Source organism: Heteronotia binoei, chromosome 11 (genome assembly GCF_032191835.1).
Source record: "Heteronotia binoei isolate CCM8104 ecotype False Entrance Well chromosome 11, APGP_CSIRO_Hbin_v1, whole genome shotgun sequence".
NCBI classification, from domain to species: Eukaryota; Metazoa; Chordata; class Lepidosauria; order Squamata; family Gekkonidae; genus Heteronotia; species Heteronotia binoei.
Window position 1 is genome coordinate 49,305,453 of NC_083233.1, and position 13,746 is coordinate 49,319,198.

Genomic DNA, 13,746 nt, shown 5'->3' on the forward strand with positions numbered 1-13,746 from the left:
ACTGCTGACATCGTTCATTCATGCTGACTCAAAGCATATCTTGAACTGCAAAGCCACAAAATGGCCTTTGCTTCCTGAGCCTGTGGAAACTAGGGTTACCAAGTCTGTGTTGGAAAATACCTGAAGACTTCAGGGGTGGAGCCAGAAGAGGGTGGGGTTTGGGAAGGGGAGGGGCCTAAGCATGGCACAATGCTATAGAGTCCATCCTTCAAAGCAGCCTTTTCCTCCAGGGCAGCTGATCTCTGCCAGCTGGAGACCAGTTGTCAAAGAGAGAGAGCTCTCCAGGTCCCACCTGAAGGCTGGCAACCCTAGTGGAAACAGGCTTCTTAGACATACTCTTTTTGTGGGTCACTGTCGCAGGAGATTTTAGGGGTGGTGGGTATGTGGGAATGGCTTTTGCTATTTATTCATAAGAGAAGCTTGTGAATTGTCTTTTTGCATTATTAAAATTAATAGGGTATGATAAACAAAACAAACAACAACAACAATCCTATTGTTACATTTATGTTCACAGAGAATGCCAACAAAATTGGCATGATTGTTGCTTGGCTGCCCTAAATTCCTGCTCTGATCTAGCTGTCTCTGCATCTCTTTTAATTTCAGTTCGCACCCCAGACTGTAAACAATACTGGTTTCTCCTGATTGCTTCTATGAAGAGCATCTGAAACAGAAACACAGAGCAAAATATCAGGTGCAGGACCCTGCAGACCTGGATTGTAGCCATGGTTGATTTAAATTAGGCTGCTATCAGAAGTCAGTCAGAATGCATGTCCCTCTACGGCTCTAAAACCTGTTAAGGAGAGCTGAGCTCAACAAGAACTAGATCTCCAGAGTGGTTGAGGTGTGACCCACAAAAAGAGTTTGTTCTGCTTTAAAGACTTCCACAACTGTGCAAAGAGAGGGAGGGGACATGTGGGTGGGGGGCTTGCTTCTTTCTCTGTCTGGCCTCATATCCTTGCTGACCACTTAGCAAGAATAAATTCTCAATGCCTGACAGTATCCTTCATTTTCTTCCATCAGAAACAAAATCGGCCCTCCACCTGGGGGTTTCTTCTTCAGCCATGAACGCCTCCCCTAATCACAGCTCTGTTGTGGTCACCCTTGAGGATCGGGACCTCTGGAACAAGTTTCACCAAGTGGGAACTGAGATGATTATCACAAAGTCTGGACGGTGAGCCAGCTCTTTAGATGGACTGAAAGCTATAAAACCACTCAAAGATTACAATGCTGATCTCTTTCCATCATAAACCAAATTATCCTTGTTGAGGGAGTAACATTATCCTTTGGTCATCTTGTAATCACCCTTTATTGTATACACTTGATTATGAGTTCAGAATTTCAGGCTCTACTTAATGTCATTTTAAAATTGTATTTTATTTATATGCATAAAGACACAAAGCCAGTGCCTAATCAGATGCCAGAAAAAATGTAACATTTAGAAAGTGTAATTAAAATGCAAACATAAAGCCCTGTCAGTGAAAAAGCACAATTAAAACAATAAACATAATTCTAGAACAGCAACAACAAACCCCAAAGAGAGGAAAAACTAAAATCATCCCCCACCCCCAAAATACTGATTAAGGATATTCCTCAGGTACCTCTACAAACTGTAAATGTTGTAGACATCAAATGTTACGCTGTAAAAAGATGGGGGGGGGGATCCTCAGGAATGTGCACATAAGCAGTTTCACCTTAAGATGACCAAAATATTATGAAATTAATGGGAACTAAAAATGGAGGTAACCCTGTTGATCCAAAGCAACATCCAAAAGCAAAACATCCATTATTATGTTCTTGTAGAGTTTTCAAGGCAAGAGAGGAACAAAGGTGGTTTGCCATTGCCTGCCTCTGCATAGTGACCCTGGAATTTCATGGAGGAATCCTATCCCTTTTGATTTTTTGCAGAACTCTTAATCAGGCTGGGTATTAAAAACAAAAGGGGGTGGGGAGGAGAATAGAAAAAAGATCCCTCAGCCGGTCATGTTCTGAATGTGTCCTTTCTCCTCCTCCTCCTCCTTTTACAGTTTTACCGTTTAAACCTGAGAGATCTTTCCTCTTACACTTTTTAAACATCCAGTCTGATATTTTGGAGAAATCAAAACCTTGCACACTGCTGTGTTAATTTGGTTGGTCTTAATAAAATGCATTACATGGCTTCTGGTTTAGAATTAATGTAAAGGGGAATCTCCAGAGTAGCCGTTTTCTCTCTCTGCTAAAACTGAAATTTAAACAATCAATAGAATTTTGCTTTTCCTTTGGCAAGTCCAAAGCAGTCTGAGTAGCAGACAGCAGACTAGCATTTTTGATTTTTAATACACTTGCAGTACAAACATTTAATTATTTTCATTTTTAATTCACCTGCAGTACCCAAACTTTAATTCATTTGTAGTACCCAAGTGAAGGGTATGGAGATAAACCTGGGCCTAAAGAGGCCAAACTAAAAACAACTAGAGAACAGGCCTTCTCTATAAAAGCACCCCAATGGTGGAACCAGCTGCCGGAAGAGGTGCAGGCCCTGCGGGATCTTGGCCAATTCCGTAGGGCCTGCAAAACCGCCCTCTTCCGGCTAGCTTTCTAAGATGGAGCTTGGAATAAACACCACGCCATCATTAACATTAACATAACTGAGATAATAGCACTATTAGATTATATTTTTAGACTGTTTTTAGATTATTTAAATATTTAATTGTTATCTGTATTGAATTGTATAATCTTGTTTTATTGTTTTAACATGGCTTTTATCATGTCCTGTAAGCCGCCCTGAGCCTCCCTCGGCGGGGAGGGCGGGGTATAAATAAAAATTATTATTATTATTATTATTATTATTATTATTATTATTATTATTATTATTATTATTATTATTATTATTATTATTATTATTATTATTATTATTATTATTATTATTATTATTATAAATTGTGGGTCTCCATTCTTAAATTGCCCTGACCTGGATATTCCCAGGCTAGCCCAGTCTCATCAGACCTCAAAAGCTAAGTGGGGCTGGCCATGGCTAGTATTGGGATGGGATCCCTCCATGGAATTCCAGGGTCACTATGCAGAGGCACGCAATGGCAAACCACCTTTGTTCCTCTCTTGCCTTGAAAACTCTACAAGAACATAAGAGAAGCCATGTTGGATCAGGCCAATGGCCCATCCAGTCCAACACTCTGTGCCACACAGTGGCCCAAAAAACCAAGTGCCATCAGGAGGTCCACCAGTGGGGCCAGGACACTAGAAGCCCTCCCACTGTGCCCACCCCCCCAAGCACCAAGAACTCACCATAACTCAGCTGTGACAGCATTTTCTACCACCACCACCACCACCACCACCACCACCACCACTCTTGTATTATTGAGACTAGACTGCTTCTTCTTTACAGTTTTGGAAGGGAAACTTGCTGTGGTTCTTTGCTGTAGTTCGAGGAGGAACCCCTCCCCCCAAGTTCTTATTAGGCACTTTTAACAGTCATGAGGACTAGTACCTTGTTTTAAATAAAATGAAAGTTGCATCTGACGACCCCATAACCTGTGTGCAAAAGCCATCTACTTTGCTTTAAATATAGTTATATCAGTCCAAAAGTAGGGTGGGTAACAAGAAAAGTCTTGGCTGGTATCTGTTGCAGAAAGTTCTCCATCAGGATCCAGGGTCCCTTTTAAAAGCATAATACTGTTATTTCTATCGATGTTTTTGTTTCCTTCTGCAGACGAATGTTCCCACAATGCAAGATCAGAGTCTCTGGCTTGATCCCTTATGCCAAATATCTGATGCTTGTAGATTTTGTGCCAGTAGACAACTTCAGGTACAAGGTAAATACTTTTTCACAGTTGGATGAATATCATCCTATAAACCACCAGCTAGCTACAAAACCAGAGAATCTGACTGACCTTCATCCAAAGAGGGCTCAGCTTATCGGGGGAGCTAAGTTCAAGACTTTTGGTCTAGCACCCCTGCCCCTTACTAGCTGCTTGTCTTGCAACACATCTTGGTGCTTTCCTCCCTTTCAGTGGAACAAGGACCAATGGGAAGTGGCTGGCAAAGCAGAGCCTCAGCTTCCCCGGCGGACATATGTGCACCCTGACTCTCCTGCCCTGGGCAGTCACTGGATGAAGGAACCCATCTCCTTTCAGAAGCTCAAGCTGACCAACAACACCTTGGACCAACAGGGTCATGTAAGCTGGGATCTGGAGTAAGGTGGGAGATTAAACGGTGGGGTTGGGGACAGCATCTGGACGAAAAAGCCAACATGCTTCCCCCCACCTACTGCCACAGAGGAATGTGGGAGGGGGGTCACAAGACTAATGGAAATAGACATGAGAGCATGGCTACCTTTCCACTCCATGGCCTAACATGACACCCCAAATCCTGAGCCTAAGGCCACTCTTTCTGTCCAGTGGCAGTTCAGCTTTGCTTACAACAGCAGTATCTTTGGGCTATGCCATGCTAAGTGAGGAATGTTCTTGACTGAGAGGTCTCTAGCTGCTGACCCTCTCGTTCCTTGATTCATGTTTTTTGTTTTCTCTACATTACATATATCGGATCTTCAGCATTGCTCTTTGATCCTCTGTATTTTTTGTGGTGGTGGTGGTAGTGGTTGTTTTTCTGGACCAAATCAGTGTCTTTCCCCAGCCCCGCTTTAAGCAAAGCTCTGCCAAAAACACTTCAACCTGCGTGCCCTTTTTGTGCTCAGGGGTCTCTTGTAACAAGGTTCAGTCCTGAACCACTTACACATTTATTCAAAAGTGCTTCTGAGAACAAGCATTTGTCTCCCACTAAGGGAACAAGATTCGCCCAGCAGAGAGTTTTCTTCTGTCCTTTGGCTACAGGGCCACAGCCAGGATTTCATGTTTGGTGGGGCCCACAGCAGCATTTTTTGTTTAGGGGGCCACCCACTTTGACCCTAAACACTTTATCTGCTTCTCAAGTGTCTAATTCAGTAAACCTTCCAGGGGGATCTTGTTAACCGGTTTTGGGGCTAGCAGCCCTTGACCCTCAACAATTTTACCAGGCTGAGACTTCTTTGCTCAAAATCCAAAGGTTTATTTGTACATTTGCAAATGGGAGAGAAAAAGATTTCAGGCTGAACTCTCCTTCTCTCTGTCGTCTCAGCATAAGCTACTGTTTTTAAAAGCATTTTCCCCCCTCCCCTTTTCCTGCTCCTGTGACCAAACCAGCCAGCAGGATTCACAATCTGACCCCTCCCGAGCGCAAAGAAGCATTTCCCCCCCTCCCTTCCTTAAATGAAAGCACAGACAGGTACTGAGCACATTACCTCATTTTGCTAATTGGCTAGGGCTTCTTCTGCCCAGCTAGATAACGCTTCCCGTCCTAGCAAACTTTATAAAGTTTCTTTTCCCACAAAGTGGTGGGCCTCTAATCTGAGATACGCATGCTCAAAAGGCATCCCGTTCTGGCAAACCCTCAACCTCCTCTGCATTCTGAACTTTTTTACCTTTGAGTTGTCAAGGCAACTCTACTCCCCCTATGCAAGATGTTTTTCGTTGTGCCATTCCCAGATCAGAGCCAAACTCCCTATAACCCTATGTGCACAGATATAACAGGCCATCATACAAAAGTTCCAATATATATATATATGAATATTTACATTTGGAGCTTTCCTGAATGAGCCAGACCTTTTGGCCTTAATTATTCCAACAATCTGACTGCAAGTAGACTTTTCCCCCAACCCCATGCTGATCTGAAGCCCCTCCCTGCTGATGTCTCTGGCCAGGCAAAAGCGAAGCCTCCTTCCTGCCCTCCCAGAAGAAACTGCCCACCTCCCCCCGCCCCCAGATTCCAAGGCTGCCTCTAACCACCAAAGATCCAGCTAGCAGGGGCTTGTTTCTGTTCCAAGGAAGGCTAGGGCTGGCCCTAGTCTGTCTGGCAACCTAGGCCAGGCTAACGTCCCCCACACTGATAACATCACCAAGTCACATGGGGGGGCACCCAATTTGGCACCGCCAGAAGGCCAGCGCCCTGGGCAATTGCCTAATTTGGCTAGTGGGAGGAAGGCTTCCTCCCTTGGCACTTCAGCATTTGGAGGGTCTCTCTCTTTCCCAGAGCTCTTCTGTGCAAGTGTGGCACTGGCAAGGTGATCCCAGGAGTGAGTCCCATCCCAGTGCTGGGGAGGGCCAACAGCTACAGCAGCCACAGGTGCCCAGTCAGAGCATGCTGCACTTGTTCAGAGCAGTGGTGAGTGGTAGTGAGCAAAGGGGGCAGATTGGAGGCCCTCCAATGGAGGAGCCATAAAGATGGAGGGGGGGTTGAATGGAGAGGTCTGCCCCCCCTGGGCCCCACTGTAGCAAAGGGCCTGTTTGGCTAGCAGTTGGCCTGACCTTGACCCATTGACTGATCAGGTCTCTACCCACTCACATACAACAAATACTAAGCAAAGGTAAACTGTGAGTGCCTCTTTGCTTCCAGAAATGGGAGAGTTGGCATCCTCTGGCAGCTCTTCCAAAGAGGAAAAGGACCTATGTGCCTCCTTGGGCACTTTCCCGACCAGCAAGCAAGGCTAGCCCAGAAGGTGATCCTGAGGTGAGACCTCTGTGTGCAGCCCCATCTCTCTTCTGCTTCCAGACTGTCCTTCACTCGATGCACCGCTACAAGCCTCGCTTCCACGTCATGCAAGCAGATGACCCCTTCAGCACCCGCTGGAGCCCCTTCCAGACATTCAGCTTCCCAGAGACAGTCTTCACCTCTGTCACTGCATACCAAAATGAGAAGGTCTGTGTCTGCATGAATGTAGCCCATGCTGGTCTTCCCCTCATATATACAAAATAGAGAGAGGAGGGAGGGTGGTGAGTTTCCCTGTGTACAGGCTGTGGAGGAGGGGCTGTGGCTCAGTGGTAAAGCATCTGCTTGGTGTGCAGAAAGTCCCAGGTTCAGTCCCTGGCATCTCCAGTTAAAAAGGTCAGGTAGCAGGTGATGTGAAAGACCCCTGCCTGAGACCCTGGAGAGCCAAGTTTGGCCACCCCTGATTTATAGCCTGCTTGATTTTGGTGGCTCGAGGCAGCTTACAAATACAAATTTATAACATACAACATACAATACTTCCAGTTCCCCCCTTTTAAAAAGACCTGTAGCCTGCACTCTGTTAAAGGCCCTAACAAATAAAATGACCTTGTAGTGCTTCCAGAAAAACTTTGGAGATACTCCCCCCACCCTCACATTCCTAGGGAGCTCATTCCATTAGGTGAGAACAATCACAAAAAGCATGGGCTTTTGTCAGTGCCAGGCAGGTTACCTTGAGTGGGGCACAGGCAGTGGGTGGCAATCTGGGGACTGTAATTGATGCACGTGGAGATATATGGGGAGAGATGGTCTTTTAGGTTGGTTCTGATGGTTTTTCCCCCCCAGTTTAAGTCCTGTGTTTAAAATGGACAGTGAACATAACTCTGTTGAAAACCTGTGCTCAAAGCTTCAGCAATTTGAAGCCCTCTGGATGGACTCAAAGATATCAATGTGCTCAAACCATTGCTGCTGTGGCAGCCATTTTAATATCTGAGCATGGCATTTGAGTCCTGTGCCAGCAGAAAACCTGATACCCCCCCCCCCCTCTTCAGTGTATGAAGCTAGACGTGGCCTTATCCAGTTACCTTCAGACCTTTCTGCCAGAAACAGGTGCCTCAGAGTATTCCAGGTCCCAGGTTCAATCTCTGGCATCTTCATTTAAAAGAATCAGATAGGAGACAGTGTGAAAGACCTCTGCCTGAGACCATGTAGAGAACATAAGAACAGCCCTGCTGGATCAGATCAGTAGTCCATCTAGTCCAGCATCCTGCCTCACACAGTGGCCAACCAGTTCCTCTGGAGGGCCAACAACAGGGCATAGAGGCTGCGGCCTTCCCCTGATGTCGCCTCCTGCCACTAGGATTCACAGACTGACTGCCCCTGAAAGTGGGGGTTCCCATCAGTCACCATGGCTAGTAACCACTGATAAACCTATCCTACATGATTCTGCCTATTCCTGTGGCCATGACCACACCCTCTGGTAGTGAATTCCACATTTTAATCACTTTCTGTGTAAAGATGTATTTCTGCTGCCAGTTTGCGTAGACAAGACTGACCTTCATGGACCAACGGTCTAATTCAGTATAAGGCAGCTTCATGTGTTCATGTGTGCTTATCCCTTAATAAAGCTGTGCAAGGCTAAGGTAGCTTCCCAAACAGGGGCAGAAACTCGGGAAGAACAAGGCACATCTGTTAGGAACTGGAGCACATCAAGTGTTCAAAGGTGAACAAATCAGCATGGGGAGTAGACAGCATGAATTACTAGTGAAGGCATATGGTGGTGCAGGCAGACTGGCAAACTACATAGGAGTGCTCCATTTAAATTTTTAAAAAATTAATTGAAGAATTGTTAAAATTTAAAAAGACAAAAGAAAGACAAAAATGTAAAGGGGGGGGGGGAGAAAAAGTAATATAAAAGGAAATTTTCAATTTTCTTCAGGACATAAATTGGTATAATTACAGAATTCACAATTATATTGTTGTCAGAATAAACTTATAATTTTCTTATCATCTTTTCCCCCTTAGTCTTCAAAAGAGAGGAGAGCTCCATTCTGAAACCATAGTGCACATACAGTATGGGTGGGGGGAGGATACCAGCTACATAGAGACTGAAGATTAGTGGTACAGTATCTGTGAAAAGTCTTAGGTTCAGTTCCTTAAGAAGAGCTCAGCAGAGTCAGCACCACATGAGATCTCCACTGAGCCCCCGGACAGCTGTTATCAATCCAAGTAGACAACACAGAGTTAGGAGGACCAACAAACTGTCCTGAGGAGGCAGCTTCATGTATGTTCAACCTTCAAGCCGAAAGATGCATATGGGATCTGAATCTGCTTTGTTATTTCTTTCAAGATCACAAAACTCAAAATCTACAATAATCCATTTGCAAAAGGCTTCCGAGAACATGGGAGGAACACACGCAGGTAACAGGCCTCTCTAGGTGCCTTCCAGAACATGCAACCACACTGTTGTGCAGCTCCTGTTTGTCCCATTGGAGATTCTCCATAGGTCTCTGCCAACACCCTTCATGGTGGTAATATATTCCCTCCCATTTGCCTCTTGCTGGGCCCCTGCGGGGGAGTCTTGCCTGCTGTATTTCAGGGTCTAGAATGCCCATTCACTGGTTGCCATAGGGCAGATTTTCCTACTCACTTCCCTGTATAACTATATTGTGGGCAGCAATAAGGGGAAAATAACTCCTGGGGGAAAGATGCCCAGCCCTATGTAGCTTGGCCTTTGTCCTGGATTGGTTCCCTTTGCCTTTACACTATCAGGGCTTCGGAGGTCCACAATCCAGGCCTAAGCCTTGCCAGACTTCTAGTGTTTGGTGCTTTTTCCTCAGGGAGGGGCGAAGCCAGAAGAACAGTCCAACCAAAGGTCAGAAGAGAGCACTGATGGAAGAACCCAAACCTGATGCAGAACTGGGTAATATTATCAAAGCAACAAACCAGAAAGGCATTGGGTAGATATGCCTGAAAGAAACCTGTCCATCATCCCATCTGCCATGGCTTCTGGCCTCAACCATCAGATGTAATGGAACCTAGTTTATAACCAATTTGTTGGTGCTGTTTGTTTTGCCCCATCCTGCACTGGTCTGGCCCCATTAAGCACTGGATGCATGATGGGGTGGAGGGTGGGGAGAAGATGGATGTGATATTTTTCTTACTCATATACCCCTCACCATTCTGCACCAATCAAGCAATTTATATACTGTCAATTCCTATTCCCATGCTCAGTCCCTGCAGATAAATTATTTCATTCACAAATGAGTGTGCATTGTAAGTGTGTGTCTGCTAACACAGATGAACACTGTAATATTTCTCAATTTTGTAAAAACTCCAGAGTCATGTTTTTGCGCCCATTCTGCATCTGTAAATCTAGCCAGGAACAAGATAGGGACCTCCAAGGGCTGCTCCGTGAAATCAACACCAGTAGCAAGAGTCAGAGCAAGAGATGCTTCTGGGGTGGGAGAAGCCAAGAAGGCCAGTCTAAGCGGCAGTGAGTGACCTTCAGAGCCCCAGCTAGTCCCTGCCCACTGATGGAGTAATCAGATTTTCTCTCCATAACCTATTTGTGAATTCACAATGAAAGTCACCCCAAGTTTCTTTACATTACCGAAGTGATTTTACAGTGTTTCTAGTTGCCAAGGTAATCCAAATTCACATTGAAGAAAATCTGGATTAGGAATCCTGTGCTTATTTTGTTCAGTATGTTGCATGATTAATTCTGGGTTTGTTGTTCAGTGTGCATGTGCACCCCAGGATCTGTGCAGACTGTCTTAAGATACACCCCCATCTCCTTGAAATTTAATTCAGTTCCTTCCTACCCCCATCAATTTCTTTCAACAGGCACAACCTGCAATATTTCCAAATATATCTTTGTGGCTGTAAGAGCTAGGGCATTGTTGTGGGACATAGTACGGAAAGTGGGGTGAGAAAAGTGAATGTGGAGGAGGCACAAGTTGCTGCCATCTTTGTCCCCAAGTGATTCTTGTTTTTCTGCACTTCTGTGGAACCCCAGTGCTCTGGGAGGGTCAGTCAAGGGGGATGCTTTCAGGGAAAGCAGCAGAAACATGTTTCTGGGGGTCTTCTTTGCTAGATGAAACTCACTGTGGGAAAGGCAGGATATATTTTATTAATAAACAGTGTAGGACTCTGCAGCTGTCGCTGCAAGCAGACTGCTTTCCTTTCTCTCCTACTGTCCTCACTCTTTGTCATCTTCTCTGCCAGACTTAGAGAGGAATGAAAACATAGCAGTGAAGGAAGAGAGCCATGTCATGTCAGTTAGCAGCAACTGCCCCTTCTGGCTCTCAGAGCAAAGCATCACCCACACCATCCCTACAGAATCTTCAGAGCCAGGGGAGCACACAGAACCACCTGTCCAAGAACAGCATGTGCCAACACCACTTTCATCCTCCCAAGCATACAGGTACGAATCAGCAGGACACTTTTGGCTGGGGGCGGGCAGGGGGAGAGGAGATGTTGATGGAATCACCACAATGGTAGAATTACAAGGATTTGGCAGCCTACTTTACAGATACTGATTAAAAAAAAAAAACTTCTCATAGCATGTTTGAAGAAATATTGAGCAGAGACCCACAAACTGCCTTACTTCTGTGACTCCTGAGCTAGTGAAAGGGCACTCATTTTCTATCTACAAGCCCCCCCACCTGCTTTCCTGCCTCTTTCCTTCACACCCCCAACTTGCTAAATTAACTTCACCCAACTTAACCACATGTCACCCTTCCAGCTGACATGTTATTTCTGCCACGATCAACCTGTTCTCTAGTATTCAATACAATGTAGTACTGCCCCCAATCTCAAAAGGCCATCCTCCCCTCTTCCTTTGCCATCAATGTCCTACAGCTGTATTAACCTTTTCTCTAACTCCTCTCTTAACAATGTGACTTCCACCCTATGCACTCCCCTGAAACTCCCTCCAACAAATTCACTGACAATATCCTTACTACCAAACCCACACATCCACCCTTTCCTCATCCTTTACCAACTCCTGACTTACTCTGTGAACACTATGTGGCTGTGACTGTCCTTAGGTGGCCCTTTTTAACTTACTCCCTGCTTGTACAGGGGGAAACCTTCCCTCTGCTTTCTGCAGGTGTTCCCAAGAGCTCTCTCCTTGCTGCTTTTCTGTTCTCTCTATACACTGTCCCTGAGTCACCTCATCACATCCCAGGGATTCTAGTGCCCCCTGTCTGCTGTCACATAGCATTCTCCATCTCTACATTTGAACTTTCTCCCTCCCTTCTGTCCCACACCTCCAGTTGCCTGTCTGCTATTCCTGCTTGGATGTCTCATTTCTGGTTGAAACTCCACATGTCCTAGCTTTCCTCTCCTTAATATCCATGGACAACATCCCATCCACCCTTTCAACAGACTGGAACACTTGGCTTGATCTTTGACTTTTCAGTTTAATGTACTGTCCTTATTCAGCTCATAACCAAGTGATGTACTTCTGTCTTTCAAACATGGCAAGATGTGGCCATCCCTTAACACTCCCCTGGGTGAAAATTCTGGCCATTTCTAATCCCAGGGCTTTTTTTGTAGCAGGAACTCCTTTGCATATTGGGCCACACACCCCTGATGTAGCCAATCCTCCAAGATCTTACAGGGTTCTTAGTACAGGACCTACTGTAATCTCTAGGAGGATTGGCTACATCAGGGGTGTGTGGCCTAATATGCAAAGGAATTCCTGCTACAAAAAAATCTGTCTAGTCCTGTTACAACTTCTTCCCTACTGGTCTTCAAATGTTGTTCCTCAGCCACTTTGCTGTTATCCAACACTCTGCTGCCCAAATCTCCCTTCTGGCCATTCAGCATCCCTTCTTAAATCCCTGTAATGGCCTCTTGTCCACTCCCACTTCCAGCACAACCCCCCCCCTTCAAAGTCCTCCATGACTCTTCCATCTCACATCCTGCTACATCTCTGTGATATTTGCTCCTCCATCCCCAGCTCTCCACAAGTCTCCCACTCCCTCCAATGATTCTATTTAAGCTTCAAATAGCCCCTCACCCAAATACCTATGTGATACTGCCTTGCCCAGTTCTCTCTAATCCCTCTTAAAAGCAGTATTTTCTGTTAAGTTTTTGACACATCCCTGTTTTCCAACCTTGTCTTCTGCATCATGCACAGAGGGTATTGTATATACAAGTATTAATCATCATCATCATCATGACAGATCTTTCCTGCTAAGAGCAAACAAGAAGCTTGGGCTGATAGTGGAGGAATGTTGAGAACCCAGAGATGGTAGGAGACATCAGTGAGTGGTTGAAACAAGGGCCAATGGAGACGGGATTAAGGCTAGAGAGCAAAAGCCACAGTCCTATTTGGAAACTTCACTAGGACATTGCTGATCTGGCAATCCAGGGTACTGAACAGTTGTGGTATTTTGAAGGACAGACATAGGAAGTTACCCATGTCTCTTATTGCCTTGTTCCAAGCAGAGGCACTTGGCCCTATAATTTCCTGCCTCAAGGACCTCATTTGTTTTATCTCTGGATTGTTAAACTCCTATCTTTATCCCATCTCCCTTCCCCTCTTCTATTTAGGTCTCATGAGACAGGTGATAGTCCACTGCCAGCCCCTCTCCAGGACATCCTTCCTATAAATGAGTTTCGGGCCAGACCTCACACCTTGGACTTAGCCATGGTTCCTGAGCAGGATGCCAAACAACTTTCAGAAGGTTTCACCAATCTGCCACCACTTCCCATCCCTTTCCCATCTCCGCAAGATTATTCTGGGATGGCTGGTACGGCAGTAGATCCTGCTGGGAAACCAGGACTCCGAAGGCCTATATACAGTCCCTATGCTGCTGATCAAAACCTCAGCCAGTGGATGGTTCCTCCATCAGCCCAATATAGGGCTGTAACCTATTCTGCATTTTCCACAGACTACAGTACCCAGGCTGCCTCAGGACCTGCCCATGGCAGCATGGCAGAGTGGGGCCAGTATTCTTTGTTCCCTTATGCCTGCTGGTAAAGGGGTGAGGAGGCAAGTTCACAGTGGAAGAAATGTCAAGGACCCAATGATGGCAACCATCCTGGAACCTGCCATAGACCATCTGTAGAAGTGTTGCAGTTTGCTTAAACTTTCTGCATCAGCTCCATCCCAAACACCGGCAGGTGTCAATCTGGAACTTATGCTAGCCCAAATAGTTCAGCTCTCAATAAAATGACACAATGTTGCAGAGCTCTTTTTCTTGGTTTTTGCAATATAACAAT

General features: G+C 45.5%; 1 protein-coding gene across 1 annotated transcript; it reads left to right on the forward strand.

The window, feature by feature from the left end:
- Nucleotides 1-1,025: 1,025 nt before the first annotated feature.
- LOC132579283 (T-box-containing protein TBX6L-like) lies at nucleotides 1,026-13,504 on the forward strand. The gene is made up of 8 exons (XM_060249553.1): nucleotides 1,026-1,171; nucleotides 3,704-3,806; nucleotides 4,005-4,169; nucleotides 6,577-6,723; nucleotides 8,861-8,931; nucleotides 9,351-9,433; nucleotides 10,738-10,936; nucleotides 13,075-13,504. Exons 1-8 carry the CDS (start codon nucleotides 1,062-1,064, stop codon nucleotides 13,502-13,504), a joined length of 1,308 nt encoding a protein of 435 aa, XP_060105536.1. The 5' UTR covers nucleotides 1,026-1,061.
- The last annotated feature ends 242 nt before the right edge of the window (nucleotides 13,505-13,746 follow it).